Below are 26,754 nucleotides of genomic sequence, written 5' to 3' on the forward strand. Positions count from 1 at the left end.
GAGCCAAAGGGAAGTCATTTTGCCTCTAGGTTATAGTAGCAGAGTGTTGGCAAATAATCAGCACATATTCTGTCCTTTTCCCATGGCAGACACTACTAAGTAACGTGACATTCTCTCTCATTGAATCTGAAATGAGCTTTGCAGCCATCAATATAGCAATTCAACAGACACTACCAACTGATCAGAACTGACATGTAAGATAACATGTTTGTTATCTTTGTGGCAGTTGTTAATCTTTTCAATAGTAAAGTAATATTGCAAAATCACAAAAAGCTAAGAACATACAGAAAACAATGTCACCCATGGTTCTAGTAGCCCTACTAAATATTGCAGAAACATCAATTCATGGGTGATCATGTGGTACTTATGAGTACTCTGCATAGACACATGCACTAGAAGCGCCCTCTGTATTTGTTGAAGTTATTTTATATTAGAGTTAAATGCTAAGTGTGTGTGTGTGTGTGTGTGTGTGTGTGTGTTTGCATCTCCAAACAGCAAATATCTCAAATGAGATCATCCAGTCTGTTACTCTAATTAGGCAATACTTATAATTAGTAACAAGTTTCCTCTGTTTTATGGTTTTTTCATTTTTAATTAAATATACGACTATAGAATATTTGTGTTCAAAGCCCCTTATACTCGTCTGATGAAGAACTGAGGAAGTTCTTGCTATGATCACATAGCTGGTTAGAGACAGAATGAGACCTAGAACAGGTCTTTGATTCCTGGTTCAGTGACTATTCCAAGACACCACTTCTGCCTTTTCATATTCAATAGTGGTTTGCTTTGGAAACAAGGCGATAATCTTTCTGTGAGTATGATAATACCATATGCTCCCCCACCAGTTGGGACCTTATATCATATGTAGCCCACCAGGGCAGAGATGCTCCTGTTCTTACCTGAGCTATCCACTTTGTGCGCCAGAAGTGAGCTTGTAGGTAGGTGTGAAGAACTGGGAGGGCCTCGTGGGACCTAACTGCTTTTCCAAAGCTGTCTAACCATTCTCATGATATGAGTTCTGCAGTCTCTGCTTCTAAAGTTACCTGGTGCTTTCATTCCTGAGCCTTCTGTGGTGTTACCTACAGCTCTGATCTACCGCCTCTTCTCCAGGTGTTCTCAAACTTCAGAGCATTCTCATCTGGGGGCTTGTCGAAACACAGTTTGTGGGGTCCCACTGAGAGTTTGTGATTCAGTGGGTCTGCACTGAGGCCTGAGAATGTGCTCATCTCGCCCATTTCTTGGTAATGGCAATGCTGTCCCTGGGGAACCACACTTTGAGAACCACCAGGCCAAGGCATGTGCCCCTTTTCTGTGGCTCTCACCTTCCATGATTTTGATTTCTGTATCTGTCCCTCCTCCTATCTTTGGTTCGTGAATGTTGTCTAGATACATCGAGAGGTGAACTTCCTGCCCAGGCAGTTGGGATTAAACTTTGCAGATAAAGTGGCATCTGAGCCAGGCCTTCTACTCTAAAGGCTGTTATTCGGTTTTTGTCTTCTGTGATTCTATTAAAGAACTATTTCAATGTGGAAAAAAAAAATCTGGTGATTAGCCTGGGCTGAGGCTGCCTGCCCTGCTTGTAAAGGCAGTTTGACATCTTCCAGGGGTTCTCGGCAGTTCTTTGGAGCCCCTACCGACTCAAATCGCTTTTCCCCAACTCCTGTTTCTGGCCCACTGATATTTCTCTGGTGCTTGGAATACACCTATGTCCTCGTCCAGATCTCCTTTTCTGGTCTGGATGCTTCTTTGTAGCACTAAACTGAGCTGATGGCAAAACATCCCCCTTCCTCAGTTGCTACCAGTGTGTGATGAATAACGTGCCAGGATTCCCGGGAAGCCCTGGGGTGCCGAGTCTTGAACTCATGTACATTGAGTAAATACCAATTTAAAATCAATTCTGAGTTTGGAGTTGTGTGTCCCCAGTTTACTTATAAAATAATGGCCAGCCAAATCAGCAATTAATACCATGCCTGGGAGCCGAGAGGCTTTGGGGAGTGATCATGCTGATTAACGCAGACCAGGAGACACGGACAAAACAGGCAGAGCAGCTCACAGTTTATTTCCACCTTGCCTTTCCCTTGGGAGCTCCAGGAGGCAGCGACATCAATGAGATCAGCATTTTCCACTGTGATTACACACCGCTGATGAGAGGGCAAGAGAGTCCATTGGACTTGAGTGCCAAACGAGTCGCTTCTCGTTAATCAGACTGAGCTGTAATTTTTAAATTAAAGTACAAGAGGTTTCTGGTACTTACCCATGTGTTTAAAGTCTTTCACTGCTGATGTTAGCAATGCAATTGTTCTTAATCGTCCACAGACTTCTCACCAGGAAGAATTTGGGACCTCTGTGGCCCTTGGGCCCCAGGGGGCCCCTGCAGAGAGGGAGGACCTTCAAGGACTTCCAATTGAATGGACCTTAGAGGTCCCAAACAAAGGGGGCTGGAATTCCTAGGCAGAGGAATTTCTAAATTCCCTCCTCATTTGGCTTCTGGGAGTTGCCTAATCCATAGAGTTAAAACTGTAGAACTGGCCTTCATCAAAATTCTGACGGAGGGGAGGCTGGCATCCAGGTCTTTCCTTCTCTTTTGTCCCCCAGGTTTCTACTTTCTGGTTTTCACTCTGGTCAGTGCAGATCATTCCTCTTAGTGTTAGCACAGCGTATCCAGGACAGCAGAACACAAAGACTCACCTTCACTCATCCAAAGGCTGAAGATGCAGGGTGAGCAGCTTTGGATTGTCGGGAGTCGATTAGAGGGGGCAGCGCTGGTTGGGTTTTGAAGGCTGTGGCCCAGTGAGCAGGCATGGGTGGGAGGTGGGAGGGTGTTCCTTGGACTTTAACTCATGGTTTAAGTGTCTCCTTATGTCTGCTGTTCTCAAGGCAGGTCTCGGATATGATTCGTCCCCTTTTTTTCTAACAGTGTTTTGCTACATACATATCTGTTTCCTTGTGTACCCACCTGTTTAGTGGTCCAATTTATTTTTCAAATGTGTCTGAGTCTCCAAATAGAAATGGGTACATTACTGAAAACCTAATTGGACATTGAATTAAACATCCTGGTGGCTTGTCTCCTTCCTAATATAATTTCAACCTCATTTTAGATGGATGGCCAATGAGTAGGGTCCATTTCTAAAACAGCTTTATTGAGAAAAAATTCATGTGTCATACAATTTGCCTGTACAAGGCAATGGTTTTCATTACATTGATACAGCCATCCAGCCATCATCACTGCCTCTAGAACATTTTCCTCTCCCCCAAAAGAAATTTCATACCAATTAGGGGGTCATACCATTTCTCCACCTTACCCTTCAGTCTCTGACAAACACTCTGTCTCTATAGATTTACCTATTCTGGACATTTCATGGAAATGGAATTATACCTTGTGAACTCTTGCATTTAACTTCTTTTAATTAGCATGTTTTCAAGGTTCATCCATATGTAGCACGTATTTGAACTTCATTTCTTCTTATTTGCTGAATGATATTCCATTGTATGAATGTAACACATTTACGTGTTCATGAGCATTTAGGTTTCCACCTTTCAGTTATTATGAATAATGGTGGCATGAACATTTACATACAAGTTTTATGTGGACGTGTTTTCAATTCTCTTGGGCATGTAGTTAGGAGTAGGAGGGCTTGGTCATATAGTTACTCTTTGGTTTACTTTTTAAGGCACTACTGAACTGCCTTTTAAAAAGTTGTACCATTTTATATTCTCACTGGTAATCAAAGAGAGTTCCCATTTCTCCAACATTTTTACCAACACTTGTTATTCTCCATCATTATTCTTTTTCAGGAATGTTTTGGTTATTCTGGGTTCCCTTGCAATTCTATGTGAATTTAGAATCAACTTGTCAATTTCTACAAAGTCCACTGGGATTCTGATAGGATTATGTTGAATCTGTTCACCAGTTTAGGGGTGTTGACATCTTGACAATGTGAGATCTTAAAAATCTATGGATACAGGATGTTTCCATGCCCATGAATTGAAATCTTTAATTTATTTCAACAATATTTTGTAGTTTTCAGAGAATATATATTTCATAGCCAGGCACGGTGGCACATGCTTGTAATCCCAGTGGCTTGGAAGGCTGAGACAGATCACAAGTTCAAAGCCAGCCTCAGCAAAAGTGAAGAACTAAGCAACTCAGTGAGACCCTGTCTCTAAATAAAATACAAAATAGGGCTGGGGATGTGGCTCAGTGGTCGAGTCCCCTAAGTCTAATCCTTGGTACCCCCATCCCCCCAAAAGAATATATATTTCATTTGTTTTGTTAAATTTATTCATAAATATTTTATTCTTTTTGATGTTATTGTGAATGGAAATGTTTGGCTTGGGATGTTTTATTGATAGAGAATAGAAATACAATTGATTTAGGTATACTGATCTTGAATTCTATAACTTTGCTGAATTCATCTGTTAGTTCTAACAGTTTTTAGTGACTTTTCTAATACATGATCCTACATCCGTGAATAGTTGTGATTTTACTTTTTATTTTCAACTTGGATCCTTGTGTACTTCACTTGCCTCACTGCCTTGCCCCAAACCTCCAGTACCATGTTGGATGTGTAGAAGTGGTGAGAGATGACACCCTTGTCCTATTCCTGATCTTGGGGGAGAGCATACAGTCTTTCACCATTGGGTGGGATGTCACAGAAGAACTTCATGGGTTGAAGTTCCCTTTGTTTCTGTTTTGTCAATGACTGTTATTAAGAAAGGGTGTGAGATGTTGTCAAATGCTTTTTCTGCATCTATTGAGATGACCATGTGATTTTTGTGATATTTTTTTATTCTATTGGTATGATATAATACATTAATTAATTTTCAGAAGTCAAACCAATTTGCATCTCTGAGATAAATTCTATGTTGTCACAGTGCATAATTCTTTTTATATGTTGCTGGACATGGTTTGCTGGTATTTTGTTGAAGACTTTTGCATCTGGATTCATAAAAGATATTGGTTTATAATTTTCTTTTCTTGCAATGTCTTTGTCAGTTTTGGTAACAGCATAATGCTGGCCTCATCAAGTGAGTTGGGAAGTGTTGTCTGCTCTTCCATTTTGGCAAGAGTTTGAGAAGAATAGGTGTTTTTCTTGTTTGAATTTATGGTAGAATTCAGTGGTAAAGGCTTCTGGGCATAGGCTTTTCTACGTGTGTAGTTTTTTGATTAGGGATTCAATCTTTTTGCTTGTTATAAGTCTATTCAGACTGTCTGATTCTTTTTGAGCCCATTTGGTGGATGTTTTTACTTTTGACCTACCTGTGTCTTTGAATCCAAAGTGTGTCCCTTGATAGATAATAGTCAGGTCCATTTTCCATCTTACAAATCACCGTATAATAAAGAGTTCAATTTTGTTATTGTTATTTGAATACTAACAGCTTTCAAGTTACATCACCTCATTTTTCCCTTTCTGCCTGATATCTAGGTGAGCTGATAAGAAAGCCTGGATCCTTTGTCCCTTGGCACTGGTGGAAGGTGGAACTCACATAAGCCCTGATCCAGGCATAGGAACTCCTGCCTTCATCTCGGCACCTAGTTTTCATAAAGCCCCAATCTCCCTGATGCCTCAAACTATTTTTGGACCTTCCTGGGAGCCTGTCAAGCTCTCCTAAGAACTCCTCATTGTGTGACTAGTACATCTTACGTTTGCTCTTGGCCCATGTGTACTTTCTCAGCTTTAATGTCCAAGCAAATCTGGGGTGGGCAGACCCATCCCGTCTCTGCAGGATGACCACCACACTCTGCCTTTTGATCAAAATGCTAAGTCCATTTACATTTAATGTAATTGTGGATACAGTAGGATTTATATCTACCATCTTGCTGTTTTCTGTATGTCCATGGTATTTCCTTTTCTGGTATTAAATAGATATTTTATAGAACATCGTTTTATCTTTCCTTGTTGTTTCTTTTACTATGTATTCTTTGAGTTATTTTCTTTGTCATTGCCCAGGAAATTACAATTAACATCTTAACTCAAAAAACAATTGAGTTCAGATTAATATCAGCTTAATTTCAGTAGCATCCCCAAACTGCTACAAAAGAGGTTTGTTCCCTTCTCCTTTCTCTTGCACTAGTATTGTTGTGTAAATGGCATCTTGACACATTTGGGGAGACAGGTGCACCTCCCCCATGGTGCCTTTTCAGTGTTGGAAAAGGCCATTGTCCTTCCCGCTGTGACTGCATTTGGTGACTTTCTCTCTTCTTCACTTCCTGGCATGTCCTCAGTGCTGGAGGGTTCTGAAGAGAAGGGGAAGTCTCAGTTAGGGTTCATAAGGTAAAAGCCATCTTCCTTCCGAGGACAGGACACATATGAATTGGAGAGCAACCTAAGGCAAAAAGGTTTCCTGGATCCAATGAATCAAGGGCCAAAATGTTTGAACCAGAACCATCCCTGAACACTGGCCAGTTCCATCAGAGTCCCCTGAGGGAGTCACAAACAATTCAGTTTTAGGAGTCCTATCTTTGGAAATCAAGGGGCTCAGGAATCTGAATTCTTATGAAAGTTTTTCAGGGATTCCGATGTTTGGCCAGGATTGGGTCTCTCTGGTGTGTTGAGGCCAAGGGTCTTGGGGATGAGCTGGCTCTTGCCTGGTTCATTGCAGCAGGACTTAGATAGCTGTGGATGAGGAGCAATCTCAGCCCAGGTGAGAGTCGGGAGGAGAGAAGGAGGCAGAGCTTAGAACCGGGTGCTGGGCTTGTCAGCCAATGGAACCTCTCTCCCTCCCTCTCTTCCCACCAGTGGTCCGGTACCGAGTGACTGTATGCACAGGGGAACTCGAAGGTGCGGGGACTGATGCCAACGTCTATCTCTGCCTTTATGGTGATGTGGGGGACACCGGGGAGCGGCTGCTGTATAACTGCAGGAATAACACCGACCTCTTTGAGAAGGGCAGTGTAAGTTGCCTCCCCTCCCCTCTGGACCTGGTTTCCCTTCTTTTATCTTCCCCACTCTTTTTTTTTTGGTACCGGGGATTCAACCCAGAGGCACTCAACCACTGAGCCACATCCCAGCCCTATTTTGTATTTTATTTAGAGACAGGGTTGCACTGAGTTGCTAGGTGCCTTGCTTTTACTGAGGCTGGCTCTGAACCTATGGTCCTCCTGCCTCAGCCTCCTGAACTGCTGGGATTACAGGTGTGCACTGTTGGACCTGGCTTCCCTGCTCTTTTAAAATAGAGTTAATGACTGATATTGGGACTTCAGCCACCAAATAGCCTCTCTCTGAATGGGGAAAATGGGGGACTGGGGAGTCCTGGCAGGAGCCAAGCAGTGCCTGGCTTATTTGGTCCCTGAGCATTTGTCCAGCTGTGATTCACTAACATGATGACACCTACCAAGCTCCTAGGACGATGCAGCTAGGACCTGGAGAGCCACCCTAGAGGCTATGGTCCCCTCCTCACCCCTGAGCTTTGAGAAGAGGGGAGGGAGAGCAGTACCTTTCTTACCTCCAGAAAGGACAGGGAGAAGGATTCTGGGTCTCTGTATGGCACTAGTGAACTCAGGCTGGGGGAAAGTCGGGCATCTAAGGCCAACACGGAAACTCTACATCTCCACTAAGACCACTGGGGGCATCTCGTTCAAAGTCCTTTGTGAAAAAGAAACCAAGAAAGCCACTAGGCATGGGAGTGGGAGAACAGGGCTCTGCTCCCAACCTTTTTACAACTGTTGTAAGTATTCCCTGTCACCCCACGCACCCAGTGGGTTTACTGGGGAGGGCTTATGAAGCAGTGGGGAAAGAGGCAGGCAGGTAGGGGGCAAACAAGCCGTGAGCCAACCACTCCATTCCTCTGTGCCTCCTTTTCCTCCTTCTAAAATGAGGCAAAGGATTCCTACCTGTGGCTGGCCTTGTGAGGTTAGGGATGGCTGTTGTAATGCCCCTCATACCTGCCCCATAGCACACAGTAGATGCTCAGTAAAATCATTGCTGCAGATAAAGTGAGGCTCTAGTGAGCTCACAGGTAAAGGGGCAACTGCAGAAGCCTTCACCCTGTCTCCTTCCTCTGCCACCCCTTCCTTGGTGAGTGTCAGTCAGCTTTCCATGGCTGTGACAAAATACCAGACAGAAATCCATTTAAAACAAGAAGGATGTATTTTGGCTCATAGTTTCAGAGGTTTCAATCCATGGTTGTGTGGCGCTATTGTTATGGGCCTGTGATGAGGCAGAGCATCATGGCGGGGAACCTGTGGTAGGGCAATGCTGCTTACTTCATGGTGGCTGGGAAGAGAGGAGAATCCAGGGACAAAATATGTCCTTTAAGGCACGCCCCCAGTGACCTATCTCTTCCCACTAGGCCCCATCTCCTAAGATTTCTACCATCTCCCAACAGCACCACTGCTGGGGACCATGTCTTCAACGCACAAGGCTTTGGGAACATTCCAGACCCCAACTATAACAGTCAGGACAGGATGGACCCTGGGAGCAGAGTGGAGGCCTGTTGTGAGGCCAATCCAAGTTGGCTTAGTTCTTAGATCTTGGCTATGGGCATGGATTCTCTGAGCAGGATGTTGCGGGGGGGCCCAGGGCATCTGGGGAGAGGAGGTGGGCTGCCTTGCCTTCCCTTGCAGTCTTACATTTTTCTCTCCTTCCCGCCCACCCACATTTTTCTCCACTCTTCTCCTCCTACATCTTCTGACATCTCTGTCCGTAACTCCCACGTATCCTCCTCTAGACCTAAAAACTCTTCATTCCCTTTATTGTTGCTGTCTCAGTGGCAGGAAAGACTTCAAAATCGGCCAGACCACTTGGTCTCCCAATCATTTCTAATCATCCCCGTCTTTAGAATAGCTAGTGACTGATAACAGCTTTACATATTTGTATTCCTAGGGGAAGCTGCCTTTTAAAAAGAGATTGTAGGGAATGGCCATGATTTAGCCAAAAAAAAAAAAATCAGATTTTGGTTGTAGGGAACTTGACCTTGTACAATAGTTTCAGCAGGAGAAATTGGGAGAGGGGTGAAGTCTGTTCTCCACCTCTGAAAGACCAGTAAGCCGACCTGTCAGCTCTGCCTTCTCTAATTTCTGGGTGTTTGTCTCCCTTTGGTGTTTGGTCCTGGGTAGCCACCATCCAACTGATCCCAACTGACCCGGTTGTCCTTCCCTCCCTGAAGGCCGATGAGTTCACCATCGAGTCTGTCACCATGAGGAAGGTGAGGCGGGTGAGGATCAGACACGACGGCAAGGGCCCAGGGAGCGGCTGGTACCTGGAACGGGTGCTGCTGAGAGAGGAGGGGCAGCCCGAGAGTGACAACGTGGAGTTCCCGTGTCTCAGGTACCTGGGTCCCATCTGCTCGCGTTTTCTCCAGCTTAGGCTCTGCTCCCTGAGTATGGAGGGTTCCCAACACTACTGCCAGGACCAGGGAGCAAATCAGTGGCTTAAGGCTGTCGTGGGGGGAAGAGTCCCACATCCCACCCACCACTGCGGGGGCAGGGTGTCCAGGTGCACTTCTAATTTGCTCCATTTAAGTATCAAATGTTGATATTTTCTTATAATACAAGTTGACAATCTCTGAATTTAAATGAGAGCTACTGCAAAGAATTAGTTGTGTGCTGACTTAAGGTTTTGAATTTAAGGTGTGCTTTTGTTTAAATAGCCTTCCAACCGCATCTTTTCCCAGTTGAAATCTTTTCAAGTTATCTCGCTTGTCGGCATTTCCTTTCCGCAGCTTGTGAGCCAGTAAAGCTTCTTTTCCCGTTTTCTTTTTCTGAAGCATTTGGATTTCTTACATAGCCACTTGGGTTCCTGTTGACTTCCAGAAGTCTCTGAGGCAAGGTGGTCCTTTGCATTCTCCTGGAGCCATGGCAGGAGGTGCACCCAGTAGGATTAGCTTGGGGCCTGATCCTCCAAGCTGCCTGTCTCCTCAGCTGATCTGCCAGGATCAGGAAGCATTGAACTAGGGCAGGTGTGTGTGTGTGTGTGTGTGTGTGTATGCATGCGTGCACGCACGCCCGCGCACGCTCACACCCAGGAGAAGAGTAATGAAGCCCCCAACAGATTGACTTATTCATTTAGCAACATCTCACTCTGAAACTGGGCTGGAGCATTTGAAGCCAAAAGGAAACTGCATTTTTTTTTTAAAAAAAATATCTATTTATATACTGCAAATATTTAGGTAGAAATGAAATGACGAGTCATGGTTTCCTTTTACCATTGGGAGAGGCTGGGGATGGATCAATGGAGAGAGAAGAGAAAGCTGATGGGATTTCCCGGGGGGGTGTGTGTGGGGGGGTGTGTGGGGGTGTAGGGGGTGTGGGGGGGGGAGGCCCGCTGGCCTTCCGTCCTTCCCCTCTGCAAATGTGTGGCCAGGTGCTCCTAGCCTTTTCTCCTCTGCAGACTCCATGGCTATGGGAGTTGCCAGAGTGACCTCAGCCTGACAAACAGAAAGGGAGGTCCCGTGGATCAATTTAGGGGACTCTAGCTGGCAGGTCTGTGTCCCCAAACGCCCCTTATCTATGCTCAGGTTTCCTTCATGAATCTTCCTGTCTTGGACTCTCCTGTTTCTCTAGTGCTCTGGGATCATAGCACCAAGGTCCATGGAAGTGCAATAGCCGAGCTGCCCTCTGGCATTATAGGGTTAGCTCCGAGCCACCTGACCACAAGGTCCCAAGGGAATGGAAGACCATGAGATTGGGGAGGGAGGTTGAGAGAGAAGGGATGGCAGAGACCGCAGTGTTGCCTCTGTTGTCCCTGAGACAAGGTGGCACATGAGCAGAGAAGACGACAGTTCCCAGTGGCCCAAGGTCCACATCAGAAGGGCTAGAGGGTAGCAATGCCCCCACTTCCTTCCGGGACTTTGTGGCCCAGGAATTGCATCTCTCTGGAGTGCACTAGAGGTGGGCTGTGAAATAAATACCAAGACATAAAGTTAGATGCTTTTTTGGTCAAGAGCCAATGTGTTGGTTTCCAAATACCCCCAGAGAACACTGAGGCTGTCTATTCTGCTGCCATGAGCCCCAGATCGCCAACCAGACTGGGCTCCCTGGGCACTGGGGAAGGCACTTTCCAGGTGGGTAGTCCAACGACGCAGAGAGCTGGGCCATGGCTCACTGTGTCATAGTGATGCGTGACAGCTGTCAAACCCCACAGGGCACAGACCCAGCTTCTTCACAAAGGCAAATCTCACCCTTGAAGATGCAGATCCAGCCGCCTCCCCTTGAGCCCACCCCCTCCTCTAACTCCTCTAGCACTCACCTGCTCCAGCACCCTCTTTACCTTAGTCCCCAGTGCTGCGCGCAGCCCATCCTGTCTCCTTAGCCCATGCAGGCTCTCCACAGCCTGGGCTGGGTCTTGTTTGTCTCAGTGTCCTGCCTTCTCCCAGCTCAGAGCTCTTAGCACAGGGCTAGGCACACAGAACCCTCTCAGAAAAAGAGGTGGGGGTTTTCTGAGGATAACAATGCCTTTTTTACTGTGAGCGTCAAGGGCCTACATCCTGTGGCCATTGCCTCCCGGCTTCATCGGCCTGCACGCAGCCCCCACTCGCCGCATCCCGTCCACGTGGGCCTCTGTCAGCTCCCCATTTCATCAGGACACGCTGATCCCTTTGGGATGCTCCTCCTCCTCCTTCTCCTGGCGCACTCACCGCCCTCCTTCTGGTCTCAGCCACATCCAGCTGGCACCTGCTCCAGGAAGTCCTCCTTCGCCAGTCTGGGGGGGGATGCTGTCTCTGTTGGGAGCCCCCCTGGACCCACTTTCCTTTGCTCAACTCAAAGCTCTGGCCTCCCTGGCAACTGGTGTGATGGCTGGGGCGTCTGCCTGCCCCTCTCAAAGCACTGACCTCGTCCTATTTGCCCACCAGGTGGCTGGACAAGGATAAGGATGATGGGCAGCTGGTCCGAGAGTTGCTGCCCAGTGACAGCAACGCCACACTCAAGAGTGAGTTGTCCTCATGACTGGGCGGTGGATGTGCCTTGGCAGGATGGGTGCCCTCCTCTAGCTGGGCAGAAGTGAGCCCTTCGAGAGAACATTTCAAGGAGGCAGCGTTGGGGAGGTGGAGAGGAGTGGCCATGAGGGAGGGGCTGGAAATGCCTGGCATGTCCTTTGGTGCTGTCCCTTTGTGGCCACAGGTGTGAGGCCCTAAATGCATTTGGGTGAACAGAATAGCGAGATCAATTACACCAGCTAATGTGCCCTGGCCATGCCCTGGAGAGGAGAGTCACATTTTGAAGGGACTACAGATGAGGACTGAGTTCACAACTGTTTCCTCCCAGAGGCCTTAGGGTTTTCCCCACTGGTGATATTCCTTCAAGTGCTGGGGTTTCATCATGGGCTCAAGACAACTTTTGAAAGAACCTTATCCCTGAATCCTAACAATAGCAACACCTCCTGGTTATTATTTCTGTCTCATTTGCAATATCCCCAAAGGAAGGTGGAACTGATGCTATTTGTTCTTTGTATGGGGTACTGAAGTCTGGAGGAGCTAGAGGTTTATATCTGACCTTTCCTAAGGCCAGATCAGAAAGTTGGAACCAGAGTGTCCAGTGTCTGGGCTCAGAATTACAGGACTTAAGAGACCCTCGACTGTGGTAGGGGACACTCCCACCCCCTGTCCACCAGGCCTATAGTCAGGGATGGAGCTGGCCCGAGTGCCCAGGGTGAAGCTGTCTTATATCACTGCTCTTCCCCCTCCAGCAGCCTCCTGTCCTGCCCTGTGGACAGGCCCTCAGCCTCCTGCTTTCCCAGTCAGAGTCTTTGATAGGGTTTAGATGGAACCTGGCATAAGGAAGAGCTCTTCTAGTTCCTGGTACAGCTTTAAGCAAGGACAAGTGCACTTGGATGTTCCTAGTGGACTGGTCTGGACCAGGCCTGGCCATGCTGCAGGGCTGGCCCCCAGAAAGTTGGGCTCAGCTCTCTTTATCCGGCCCTGTTTTCCCAGTGGGAAGACCCCAAGTCTTGAGTGGCAGGCCTTGGAGATGGTTTCATTTATCCTCAATGCTGCTTCTCCTTTCCCAAGACACACCTGGAGCACACCTGGAGAACTTTGGATCTTGGCTCCTGTTATCCTAGGACTCACCTTTTCCTTGGGTGTTTTATCCTTGCACACAGGCAATGCAGACCTTTCTGGGTGATAAAACAAAGTCACATCCACATGGGTCCAGTTAAGAGCAGGGGGCTTTATTTAGGTCCATAGCAAGATTTCACTCCAGGTTGGTGACTTCTTAAATGTCACCATCTTGCACCAAACATATGACCTCTGAGCCTCCAGTTCCTTGCCCAGGAAACTGGGATGAGCATCCCTAGCCATAATGCTGTGTGCCTGGTGTGCTCAACACTGTCAGATGATGCACCCTTTGCCTTGGTTTCCTCATCCATCAGAGGAGATGCTGGGCCACGTGATTGCTGGACATCCTTTTGTCTTCAGTTTTGGTGCTCTGGCCTGTGGTTTGCAATTTCCTTTCCTGTTCTCAGCATTTACCCCTCTGGAGCAGGCAGGGAACCTATTAAATTCTGATATTGCAGATGAGGGGGTTCCACAGAGATGAAGGGAGCTCCTGCCCCGACTCACAGGACCTGGGTTCTTGACTCACAGCCCATGTCTCCCCCAACCACAGACTTCCATTCTGTCCCAGGGGCCCTGCTCCTTGCCCTCTGACCTGCACTAACCTCCCCTCTCTCTCCCTCTGCCTTGAACTGCTCAGATTTTCGTTATCACATCAGCGTGAAGACTGGGGACGTCTCTGGAGCCAGCACAGATTCCAAGGTCTACATCAAACTCTATGGGGATAAATCCGACACCATCAAGCAAGTTCTTCTCGTCTCTGACAATAATCTCAAAGACTATTTTGAACGTGGCCGGGTGGACGAATTTACCCTGGAGACCCTGAACATTGGGACTGTAAGTGTCCTTCCCAAGGTTGTGTGACATCATCCCACCCATTCTGCACATGATCACATAGGAATCTACATGCATGTACATGTACACACTCGTGCACACATGGATGAGCCTATTTTGAAGGAAAAGAGTTGTTAACTTGGGGATTGTTAATGAGGGATGCTGTTTTTCAGATATGACCTAGAGCTACTGAAGATCTGTGAACAGTGGCTAAGCTCCCAGGGCCTCACAGAGGGTGGAATTTTAGTAGCTTTACCGCCCCCCAACATTTTACCTATAGGGCCAGAATCAGTGCACCTGGAGAGGGGATATCGGGTTCAGAGAAGGAAAAGAGAAAAGGAAATATTTAAAGGAGATCCTGAAAATACTTCCCAGCGCCAGGCCTGAGTGTGCACTGGAATTGTTTCAGTGGACAATTCCAGGTCACCCCTGAGGGATGCTGTCTTAGGGGGTGGGATCCAAGAGTCTCCCTTTCTCAAGGTTCCAGGTGGCCCTACTGTAGGAGATCTGAGCACTTCATCAAAGATAAACAAAGCCCGCCACTAGAGTGGTGAGGCCACTTCAATCAGTGTATCCTGCTGCAGCGGGGAAAGAGGCGTGCCAACTGAACCCAACTTTGATATGGCAGAGGTTTCCAAGGCAGGGAATGGGAGGAGGGTGAACAGCGATTCAGAGTCGGGGCAGTGAGGAATCACAGGGGTAAGGGGAGGTTGGACTCTGAAAGGGTTTCATCTGGAATGTCTCCCAAAAGCTCTGTGTTGAAAGCCTGGTCCCCAGTGCAGCCATGTTCAGAGGCAAAGACTGGATCATAAGGACTCTGACCTCATCAGTGGATCAATCTATTTGATGGATAATAATTTGAACAGATTGACTGAGAGGTGGTGAAAACGATAGGCAGATGGGGGTGTGGCTGGAAAGTAGGTCATGGGGCCATGGCCTTGGGGGCTCTATCTGCCCCGACCCCTTTCTGTGTCACTTTCTCTGCCTCCTGGCTGCCGTGAGCACAGTGGATTTCCTCTGCCATGCTCTTGTGCCATGATATTGCTGCCCTGGAGCCAGCCAACTATGGACAGAATCTCCGAAATTACCAGCCAAAATGATTCTTTCATCTTCTGAGTTGTTTTCATCAGGTGTTTGGTCACAGCAATGAAAAGCTGATGATCACAGACCACAGGACACCCATCTGGGACTGCTCACTGGCACCTATCCTAGTTAGGTTCTACCCTCCCAGCACCTGAATTCAGGACCACCTGCAGGTCCAGCTAGAACCCAGAGCGTATTCTTTTGGCAGTCTCAGGTTTTCTCAGGCAGGCATTTTAAGGGCAGTAGGGTCATCCTAGGAATGTAGCCTCAAGCTCTTAGAAACTGTGCTAGTGTTTTGTTTAAGTCAAAGTTGGGGCTTAGCCAAGAAAGATCTGAGTAGCCTGGCTAGGGGTTGGTCAAGGTGAGACTCTGTACTTGACCCGGAGAAACAAAGATCTAAACCCTGAACTCGACCACTGGCCACAGCCCCCAAAATGTCTGTGTGGGTATATGTGTTGCACCTGCTGCTCTCAGGGGGCTGCATGGTGGGAACTGAGGCAGTGACAAGCTCTCTGCTTCCCTGCCCTGTGCCTCTCTGTGGAGCACCCTATTTCTAGAATTTTCTCCTCCCATCAACACACACTCTGGGGAACAGTCTCATATCATTTATCTCTTGAGGTTAATGAACTTCAATCTAGGTTTTCCTTGATCAAAAATTATTTACATTTTAAGTTGAATCAATAACTGTAGAGTGGCAGCAGCCAACAGATCAATGAAACATGGGGGTGGGTGGGAAGGGAGGTAGTGGGAGGGCATGTGGACCCTGCCTTGTATTGCCAAAACCCCCTCAGTGTGGCCAAGAAGCTGGGTACTGAGCCCCATCTGCCAACTGCCTGGTCAGGGGCCCAGCATGCCCTGGCCACTTAACTTCGTTTACATCGGTTTTCTGATTTTCAACATTAGCGTTAGAAGTGCTCAGTATGCCACTGAACAATCACTCTACCTCAAGGGCGAGGTGCTGTAGGATTGAATGACAGTCCCTGCCCTTGGGGAGCTTCCAGGCATATCAGATAGAAGACACAGCCTTGCCTTGAGTTTTTCAGTCTATGTTTTCCAGGGACATTCATGGTCCCACCCCACAGGAAAACAATGAGACTCCTGTGTCCCTTGGCAGGCACCCAGGGGGACCTCAGACCTTGTAAACAGCTGGTTTCCTTCTGACAAGCAGGGGACCGGGCTTCATGCACTAGCATGTGATAATGGTTCCGTTACCAGCTGGAGAGACTCTTAGTATCTGGGAGAGCAAGGAGCAAAGCCTGCACAGACACTTTAAAATCTACCCCTTTGGCACAAGACATGGCAGAGAGAATCTCAGGGCAAGAAGGGTTCTTAAAGACCATCAGATAATTCCACAAAACATAAAAGCAATCAGAACGCTGATCCCTGTCACCTGCATGCAAAGATGTTAACAAATGGCAAAGCAATTGGCTAGAGAGGGACAGTCTCCCTGAGAACAAGCTGGAGGAGGGGATGGGGGTCCCAGGCAGGAGGGGAGACTCCCTGGTCCCCCAGCTGGCAGATGGCAGGTGGCCCTTTGGGCCAGGACTCTCTCTGCCTGTCCTGGGAGCCTCCCTCTTCCGAGGAGCTGGAGATCCCAGCTGAGGGGAGAGAGCGAGGGAGGCTGGGAAGTTTGCACATCCTGCTCCTGGTGCACCCTCACTGGGGTCTCCTTCCAGATCAACCGGCTGGTCATCGGGCACGACAGCACGGGCATGCACGCAGGCTGGTTCCTGGGCAGCGTCCAGATCCGCGTGCCTCGCCAAGGCAAGAAGTACACCTTCCCTGCCAACCGCTGGCTGGACAAGAACCAGGCGGATGGGCGCCTGGAGGTGGAGCTTTACCCCAGTGAGGTCGTGGAGATCCAGAAATGTATGCAAGAGGCTGGCGGGACCCGCAGTGTGGACCCCTGTGTGCTGAGGCTGGGGAAGGAGGGCGGACCCTGGGCAGCTGGGGCTTGTCTCCAACTGGTGGGGAGAGGGGAGTTCTGTGGGGAGATGATGGGTCTTCCGATTGCCTCCGGTACCCTGGTTCTGGGAGGCAGTAAGGGCGTATTTTACAGATAGGGAAACTGAGGACTCCACAGATGGAATTTTTTTTTTTTTCTGGGATAAAGGCAGCAAATGATATTATCTGGAAAATGCACATTCTCAGCCCTGTGGAGAAGAGTTTGAGGCATAGTCCGTGTCCTGCCCTGGGAGGACTGGCTGAGCAGATAAGACAGCTCACTCATTTATTCAGGAGCTATCTATTGAAGCTGCTCTGAGCCAGCCCTGCTCTGGGCTTTGTGGAGGCAGCAGAGAGCAAAACAGAAAAAACTCCTGTCCTCACGGGCTCTACGTCACACCCCCGTGGCAATAAATAGAAAAGATAAAGCAGCAGAGCTCTGAGGAAAATGAAGCAGGGTGAGGGGTTTGCAGTGGAGTGGGTGGAGGGGCATCTTGGACAGGGTGGTAACGGGGAAGTTCAAGGTGATCTGGTCTCCATTGCATTTCATGTGAGCCCCAGAGCATGGTAGGTCAGAGACTCCTGAGGGTGTCTAGAGGGGTGGGGAGACAGTGGGACCAAATTCTGACAGGGGAAGGTCCCTCCCTCCCCTGTCTACCTCCACCCCGAGAGCAGCTGCCCTTGGCTCACACCCACAGGCACCCCCCACCCTGGAAAGAGCCCCGCCCCAAGTCAGCTCTTCCCTTGCCAGGACCTTTGGTATCTTTTCCTGTGCACCTCACCTCCCCAGCCTACCCCAAAGTTCTCCAAAAGCTGAACCATACACATGTGCTTCTCCATGGCACCTGGCGATGTAAGAATGGGCCCCTTCCCTCTTTTATGAATTAAAACTTAATTTCCAATACAGCAGTCCGGGTACTAGCCAAGGACATAAAGATTTAGAAACAACAACAACAATAGCACAGGGGTGGGGTGCAGCTCGGTGGTCGAGCACTTGCCTAGTGCAAGATGGGGATGATCATACTTCCTCATGGTGCTGGGGACAGGTTAGATAAGATGGTGCTGTGAAGCAGGAGACACGTGACACAGACTCGGGGAATGTTTGTTTTGTGACTACCGTGATTGCTATTACTAAATTCCCCTTTCTCCCACATTTGCCTTCTCAGTGGTCCACTATGAGGTTGACATTTGGACAGGGGATGTGGGTGGCGCAGGTACCACTGCCCGAGTCTACTTGCAGATTTACGGCGAGGAAGGCAAGACTGAGGTGCTCTTCTTCTCCAGCCGCTCCAAGGCTTTTGATCGGGCATCCAAGGACACGTTCCAGGTGTGTGGGGTGAGCAGCGGGGGTGCCCATGGAGGTCTACTGGACACCGAGATACTTCCCTGGCTGTTCTTATTTCCCCAGCCACATCCACTCAGAACAGCTGCCTGTCTTCAGCTGAGTGGGAGATGCTGCTTGGAAAACAGATTGCACTAGGATTCCTTCAGCTTCCTGGGGAGGGGGGGGGTTCCCTGGGGGCAGTGAAGCAGAGCGTAGTTTTTTGGACTGGGCTCAGTCAAGTTTTACCTTGTGACTTGGACAGGAACCCCCTCTCCAGGCCTGAGTTTTGGGCCTATAATGAAGGGATTGAGCTAAATCAGGGGTTATTTTTGGTCTCAGGTCGAATTCAGGTGTGAGGAACTTTAAGAAAAAGGTCCTGGCCAAGCTGGAACTAGGCCAGAGTCACAGGTGTCTGGCACATTGGAGCTGGAGAGGCCTCGTTGAGTCAAATGCCCTCATATGCTGCTGAGCAGGCCCAAGTATTTGACCTGAGTCTCAACTTCCTCCTTAGTTAAAACCTAGCTCTGTAATGCCTGCCTGGCTGGCTTCACGGTCCCTGTAATGATCAGTGTTGGGGAAGGCACTCAGGAAACTGGCCAGTGATGGAGATGTGACTGAGCAGTGCATCCTCTAGGGGCCAGCTGGCTAGGTGTGGGGGAGCAGGCACAGTTGAAAGGGCAGATGGGAGGGGGAACAGACAGCCCTCCATGGGGAGGGTGGTCACAGGGTGCTATGAGTAGGCAAGTGCTGGAGAGGAGAACTATTGTACTCAAGGCATGACTTACCAGGCCTAGTGCCCATTCCCAAGTTAGTAGAAAAGAATAAATTCTGCGTGCCCTGGACTCCATCTTGGCTGGTAGTTTTTCACAAAGATGGTTTGGCCAATTGTGAGTTCATGAGCAGGAGGTCAGGGGACTTGCAGTCTCCTCTAGGTCTAGAACCCAATAGTAGGACACTGGGTGACCATGAGGCAGTCCTATAGGCCTTGGTTTTCCCTGGCACTCAAGTGGAATAACTGGGGGAACCAGGCTTTGAGGGGGGTCAAACGCCCAGCCAGGGGCTTTTCAGCATCAGGGTACCTAGGAGGAGCTGGACTAGCAAAGACCCATGTGAGCCTCTCTCTGGAGCCTGTAGGGACCAGACCTCGTCTTACGCAGGTCCTTCCTGAGAGCATGTGGTTCAAGACAGAGTGACAATGCCATCTAAGACTGATGACTCTATCTACATTGTCCTTTGAGCCAGTTTGTGCTATGCCTAGTGAGGAGACTTAGAATGATGGTCCCCACTCTTAAGGAACTCAGAGCTCTTGAGGGCGAAGAGTGCATCCAAGCCAGGCCAGAACTAGCTCCAAGCTCTGGAGGAGGGGACAAGCAGTCCAACTGATGCTGTGTGTCTGGGATGGCCTTAGACATCTGGGGACATGGATGAGAGTTTTGTTTTTTAAAAAAAGAACATTTTTTTCTTTTTGCTTATTACAAAAGTTATATATGCTAAATACTAAAAAACATATGGAAAGTGAACACTGAAAGATACAGAACGTTTTCAAAAAAGCAATAATAAAGCACAGGAATCAGAACGAATATGTTTGAGCTAGGGGTGAGGAGAGAATAAAGACAGACCAAGAGAGAGAACTGCATAAGAAAGATGTGGAAATAGGAACGATAGGAATGAATGGGGTGTGTGTGTGTGTGTGTGTGTGTGCATGTTTGAAAGAAAGAAACGGGGAAAAAGATTGGCTCCCACAGGGGTTAGAAGAAAAGAAGTTTAGGGGTCACTGGGACCAGGCCAGAGGAGCCAAGCTGGGTGTGATTGGCGAGAGGGAGCATGGAGACCCCTGCCCTGTCTGGGCCACAGCCCAGCACGCAGGCCCTGCTCCCGACTCTGCAGGGGAGGTGGGGAGGACACGGGGCCACCCCAGCCACTGGCCTGTGCTCTGCACAGCTGGAGGCGGTGGACGTGGGTGAGATCTACAAGATCCGTCTGGGGCACACGGGCGAGGGCTTTGGGCCCAGCTGGTTCGTGGACGCGGTGTGGCTGCGGCACCTGGTGGTGCGGGAGGTGGAGCTCACGCCGGAGCAGGAGGCCAGGAAGAAGAAGGAGAAGGAGAAGCTGCGGCAGCTGCTCAAGAAGGAGCGGCTGAAAGCCAAGCTGCAGAGAAAGAAGAAGAAGAAGAGGAAGGGCAGCGAGGAGGAGGAGGAGGAGGAGGAGGGGGAAGAGGAGGAGTCCTCGTCAGAGGAGTCCTCGTCAGAAGAGGAGGAGGAGGAGGAGGAGTCCGAGGAAGAAGAGGAAGAGGAGGAGTTCGGGCCGGGGATGCAGGAGGTGATTGAGCAGTACAAGTTCGAAGTCCACCGCTGGCTGGCCCGGGGCAAGGAGGACAATGAACTTGTCGTGGAGTTGGTGCCAGCAGGCCGATCTGGTCCTGAGCGTAAGCCTGAGGGGCCATAAATCCCCTAAAGGGACCAGGGAGGGGTCAGGTATGGCTTGGTCTCCCTCACATAAAGGCTGAGTAGGTGGGCACCCATCATGATTCTGGAATAGCTCTGCTGACCTGTGTCTGAAAAGCCACCAGGGGCAGTTCTCTTTGGGCTGAGCATGGCCCTTGTCCTGAGTCACTCAAGAGGAACCAATGGCTTGGAGAGGGGCCCTGAAATAACTAAATGTGGGGCGCACAGGAGAGAGGGATGTGGAGGCCAAATGTTGCTCTTAGCCTCACTGTGAAGGCGTCCTGGGCGGGAGGAGAGGCAGGTTCAGTTCCAGGTTGGTGCAGAGGTTCCTCTAGATTCTTCCTCTTCCCAGGGTCTGCCTAGACCTGGCTGGCTCTCAGGCCCATCTCATTGATTGCCCTCCTCAATGCTGTATCTCTGTGTGTCTCCAGCCAACACCTATGAAGTCCAGGTGATCACAGGCAATGTGCCCAAGGCCGGCACAGATGCCAATGTCTTCCTGACCATCTACGGTGAGGAGTACGGGGACACGGGTGAGCGGCCCCTGAAGAAGTCGGACAAATCCAACAAGTTTGAGCAGGGGCAGGTAGAGTGAGGGGTCTCCATTCCCTTGGGGGTGGGACTCAGGCATGGGGCCTGGTGCCTTTGGATGGTCCCCATGGCTGCCCCACCCAGCATAGCATCTGCTAAGTGTCTAGCTGAGTGCTTCTTTCAATCCACTGAGGCAGTGCCTCTTTTCTACACACCAGCACATGGTGGGGAATGAGAAGAGGACAAGCAGGTTCTAGCACATGGAGCCCATAGGCTAGCTGGTTCTCAGGTACAACTAGAGAACAGTATCTGAGAAAGCTCAGGCATGGAGCAGGCTGAGCAGGGCTCCCCGGATGAAGGGCTTACCATGGGGTGCCTTGAAGAAGCCTTGATGGGAAGGGGAGACTTCAGCTGGGCAGATGAGTATGGTGCAGGTGTGTAAAGATTACAGTGAGCCAAATGTCATGGTGCACACCTGTACTTTCTGTGATTCGGGAGGCTGAGGCAGGAGGATCGCAAGTTCAAGGCTAGTCCAGGCAACTTAGAAAGACCCTCAGACAATAAAAGGGGATGGGGATGTAGTTCAATGGTAGAACACCCTTGAGTTCAATACTCAGTGGCAACAAAAATAAAATAAAAATAAAAAAGACAGTGAAAGGTGTTTGTAGAAGACAGAACGGTGTGAGCAAAGAGGTGGAGGGAGAAAACTGCTCAGGTGTGAGGTTGGAGCATCTCCCGCCAAGCTGTGGTTGGTGCTATTGGGTGGTTGATAAGCTGGTATAAGACCTATGGGGTGGGTGCTGTCACAAAGTGCTTGAAAGTGAGGCTGGAAGGTTGAACTGTGTCCTGAGGCAGTGAGAATCCGTGAAAGAAATCCAAGCCTCTTCCTCTTCCAGGTGCAGATGGAAAAGCAGGAAAAAATAAAGCCATTATTTTTATCCTTCTAGATGTCACAAAATCCCCTGTTCCCTATCCTTCCCATTCCTGTCTTCATCCCCAAATCAGGTTCTTTCATCAACACAGAGGAGGAAAAACAATGAATCAAATCCATTAAAATACTTCCGGGCTCATGACTTGATTTTTATTCCAGGGCTCTTGAGTTTTCCTTCAGCTCTCCCTCCAGGGCTTGAGGACTAGGAGTCCCTCCTGGGTTTCAGTGGTCTCCCAGAAAAATTATAGTGCCTACATTCCTAGATTGGGGGGAAACTGCTGTAGAAGACAAAACTAGTACACTTGGTGAAATCTGAATATGGACTGTATATTAGATAATGCTACAGTCCCAAGTCATACAACAACATTTTTGTCAATGACAAATGGCATATATAGCAGTGATCCCATAAGATTATATTACCTGGTAACATCCTAGCTATCTTAGTTTTTGTAAGTTCACTCTTATTTGTTTTTGTTGTTGTTTGTTTGCTTGGGGGTGTCAGGGATTAAACTCAGGGGTACTCAACTACTGAGCCACATCCCCAGCCTTAGTTTTTATTTAGAGACAGGGTCTCACTGAGTTGCTTAGCACCTCACCATTGCTGAGGGTGGCTTTGAACTCATATTCTTCCTGCCTCAGCCTCTTGAGCTGCTGGGATTACAGGTGCATGCCACCGTACGTGGCTCTTATTTATTTTTTGTTCACGTAATAACAAAAATCCCCTAGTGACATGAATCTCAAAACGTATCCTCATCATTAAATGATGCATGTCTGTAATGTGTGGACACTAAATTTTCTGAATTTGGTCATCACGCTGTGACTATATGAAAATGTTCAAAATATTTAGGGATGAAGGATCATGGTTTCTTCCACTTACTTTCGACTGATTCAGAATAAAAGTAGAAAGAGAGAGCAAGAGAGAGAACAGATTGAGTAATACAGAAAATGTTGCATGTAAGTGCAGAATCTAGGTTAAGGTGAGCAGACTGTCATTACATTATTTCTGCAAGCTTTCTGAATATTTGAAATCTTTTGCAAAATAAAGAGTCAAAAGAGGATAGCCAAGAATACCCCATTCACGTAAAGGGTCCTGGTGTCGTCAGCTTCCTCCTGTGCATATGGCAGCCTACGTACACGTGTATGATTCCCATTCCGTCTTCCCACCTAAATGGCGAGCAGCCCCAAGCCTTCTGTTTCTGTCAATCACTTTGGATTTGCACAGGATTGACTCATGGCAGGTGCTTAATGAAAATTTGTGGTTGAAGGAGATGACGCACTCGTGCACACATATACAGAATCTCTGGGCACCCCCATGTCACACATACAATACGAATGCCAGTATCCAGCAGACTCGTCAACTCTCTACCTCTCTCTCTCTCTTCACCTTCCCTCTCTTCCCTCCACCTTGCTGGGCAATGAGAGCAAGAAGTTCCCCTGGGCAGGGGCTGGTTAAATACCAACAGTGCAGAGCAAACACCAAACTAATGAGTTGCAGTTTCCATCACCCCAGCCCTGGTTGCTTTGGGGTCTTATCATCCACCTCAGGTGCTGGGTCCTTGGGAGAGTGGGGCTGATGGAAAGTTGGGGAGAGGGTGGATCTCACCCCTCTGAGTGCTACTCTGGCCCCTCCTAGACAGACACCTTCACCATCTATGCCGTTGACCTGGGAGCTCTGTCCAAGATTCGGATTCGCCATGACAACACAGGCAGCAGACCAGGCTGGTTTCTGGACAGAATAGACATCACCGATGTGAACAATGAGATCACGTGAGTGGGGCTGGAGGAGAGGGAGAGAAGGCCATCCTTGCCACTAAGATAGTCCTGAGAGAGGACTGGGGGTGGGTGAAGTGATGTCTGTGGGTGAGGGTGGGAGAGCTGTGACTCTGTGGGTTTGGTCCTGTGGCAGGGTGGGTGTCTTGCCTCCTTCCCTCTCAGTGGGAAGCCCACTGGAGCTTCTAGTTCTCAGGTGACAGTCTGGAGACCAGCCACTCCAGTTGGCCTATCCATTCTGAGAGACTTCAATCCCTATCAGGCCTCACACGCCTAGTCTCTGTGTGTAGTCTTAGCTCACCCAGAAGTCCCACCATGGAAAAAAGAGCATCCCACACCTAGTTTCAATGTTCTAGACCAGAGACCAGCAACCCTTTTCTATAAAGGCTGCATAAAAATTATTTCTAGCTTTGCAGGTCATTTGGTCTGTGCAACAACAACTTTGCTGGTGAAGTACAAAACCATCTCTGGATGATACCTAAGTGGGTGGGCATGACTGGGTTCCAGTCAATCTTCATCTATGAACACTGAGATTTGAATTCCGTGTAATTTTCATGCCACAAAATATTATCCATCTTTAGTCTCCTTCCCCCAACCACTTAAAAATGCAAAACTCATGTTAGCTCATGGGATGTACATAAATAAGCAGGTGGTGGGCCAGCTCTGGCCTCTGCTGGAGACTCTCCCCATCTTCCACCCTGCCCTGCCCTACCATCCCTCAGAAGACCAGGCACAGTTTGCAGATGGTCCAGTGTTATGACTTCCATAAGGTCATCTTGGTGGCACATAAGGACCATAAGACAACCCCACAGCTGGGAACAGGATCTTGACAGGTCACCCTGGATGAGTGCTTCATCTTCATGCTGTCATTTCGTCTTCTAATAAGTGGGCTTAGTGATGTCACTTCAGCTTACTACTCCAGACCTTCTGAAATACTAAGGCATTTAAACTTGGAAAAGATAAAGTGCTGCTGAGACAGGAGGCAAGCAACAAGCTGTGAACATCCCGGTTCCCCTGTGGCCCCACCACAGCTGGCTAGTCTGTTCCATTTGTTTGACATTTCTGGTCCAGCCCAACAATTTAAAAATTATTGTACCTTTGTAATTTATTTGAGTCTCCATCAGTACTTGTCCTTTTTGATCATTCTTTAAAAATATTAGCTATTCTTACCTTTTTCCAAATCAAGACATTAAGTGATTTGAAAAAAAGTCCTGTTGGAATTTTGATTGTTCTGCCACTAAATGTATGTATGGAGAGTGGCATATTTAAGTTATTAAGTGCCGCACCCCATGTTCATTTTTCCACTTCTCTAGCTGTTCCTTTATGTGCATCAATAATGCTTTGCAAGTTCCAACACAGAACTGTTCTTGTTAAGTTTATGTCCTGGTATATGTCATATCACTCATAAATGAAATTGCCTCCTGACTCTTTTTTCTTTGCCTTCCTCCTTTCTTCTTCTGCTCTTTCCTTCCTCATGTCCTCTTCTTCCTCCCCTCCTTTTCTGTGGGTGTTGCTAGTTGGAATTTCTTTAATAAGAAGCCTTCTCTATCCAGTGAGGGCTCTGTGGTGAGCCACCTTCCCCAGTCTCCATGCTAGAAGCAAATGGAAACAATACCTGCTTTGGGTGATAGAGGTGAATCCACAAAAGTCCAGAAGGAACAGAATCACAAGAGCAAGTCCCAGCTTCGCGGAGAGACACAGCCTTCCCAGCAGTGCCCAGGCCCTCCCCAGCCTCTGCAGCTCAGGAAGAAGGGCTTTGCAGTCAAAGGGACTCGACAACACTGGCATCAACTGCCCTGGACCAAGTCAACAGTGTCCACGCACCTGGACACCTTGATCTCTCTCCTCACACACCCCACCCCCAGATCCTCAGCAGGACTTTCTGGCTCTTTGCTCAGGAAAGCATAAGTCTGACCCCATTTCTCCATCTTCCCGACTCTATCCCTGTGTTCAAAGCCTCCTGACTGGCCCCCCTGCTTCTCCCAGGCCCTCCTAGTGTCTCCAGCAGCCTAAGGACCTGATCATGTCCCTCCTCTATTCAAACACCTGCAGAGTTTCCCACTCACCCAGAGGAAAAGCAAATTCAGTTCCATTGGCCTGCCTGGGCTGCAGGGTCTGCCCCACGTCCCCACCTGTCTCTCTTCTTGGTCCCAGCCCCTCCCGCCTTGCACATTCCTTGCTGTTCCTTGAACCCAACAGACCTGATCCCACCTGGGGCCTTTGCATTCCCTGTCCCCTCTCGCTGGCACTCCCTTCTCCCTTGGCTCACTCTCACACCCTTTTTAAGCAGGTCTCTGCCCAGATGTTACCTTCTCAGGGAGGCCTAGAATGCTCCCTCCCCACTTCCTTTTTCTCTGTATCACTTATCACCTAACCCACAGTGAATCTGTGTGCTCAGTCCTTGCCCTGTCCCTGCTTCAAGAAGGTTAAGTGATGACCTGTCTGTGTTCACTGTCATGTCCTCCCCGGGATCTACAAGAATGCATGGCAGGGTACAAATATAAATCCAAAGGCCTCAAGCTCCAACCCCACTTCCTCATTATCACCAGTATCAACAGCATGGCCAGTTTGGTTATACTTGATATACTTGATGTTGCCCTACCTTTAGCTTATACACAAAAGTGGGAAAATCCTTACAAAATCATTTACACCTTATGACATTCAACTTTGCCACCTCCTCACTAAATTTTTACTTTAAAGTGAGATTCTCCGATCGTCCCAAGCTTTGGTTTAATGCTCTGTTCAAAGTTGCTCACCCAGGCCCTGCGTTTTCCTCCCCATACCCTTGTCTAAGCCATGTGGTTTCTGTGTCTGCCTCTCTTGTCTTCTGATCCTTAAAAAGCCCCTCTGCCTTTCCCTCCCCTGCACCTAGAGCCCTTCTTGAGCAGGATCTGCTCCCG

General features: G+C 48.6%; 1 protein-coding gene across 3 annotated transcripts in view; it reads left to right on the forward strand.

The window, feature by feature from the left end:
• The window catches only part of Loxhd1 (lipoxygenase homology PLAT domains 1), a 135,893-nt gene that overhangs the window by 50,442 nt on the left and 58,697 nt on the right, over window positions 1–26,754 (forward strand). For 2 of the 3 annotated variants that reach the window (XM_071602632.1, XM_027935672.3), the window contains exons 13-21: window positions 6,741–6,895; window positions 9,109–9,269; window positions 11,794–11,870; window positions 13,634–13,830; window positions 16,587–16,779; window positions 18,021–18,181; window positions 20,120–20,603; window positions 21,054–21,208; window positions 23,718–23,851. In XM_071602632.1, coding sequence (XP_071458733.1) covers window positions 6,741–6,895; window positions 9,109–9,269; window positions 11,794–11,870; window positions 13,634–13,830; window positions 16,587–16,779; window positions 18,021–18,181; window positions 20,120–20,603; window positions 21,054–21,208; window positions 23,718–23,851 — 1,717 coding nt within the window. The remainder of the gene's footprint in view (window positions 1–6,740; window positions 6,896–9,108; window positions 9,270–11,793; window positions 11,871–13,633; window positions 13,831–16,586; window positions 16,780–18,020; window positions 18,182–20,119; window positions 20,604–21,053; window positions 21,209–23,717; window positions 23,852–26,754) is intronic. The other variant, XM_027935673.3, reaches the window with a different exon arrangement.

The sequence above is a fragment of the Marmota flaviventris genome, chromosome 16 (genome assembly GCF_047511675.1).
Source record: "Marmota flaviventris isolate mMarFla1 chromosome 16, mMarFla1.hap1, whole genome shotgun sequence".
NCBI lineage: Eukaryota > Metazoa > Chordata > Mammalia > Rodentia > Sciuridae > Marmota > Marmota flaviventris.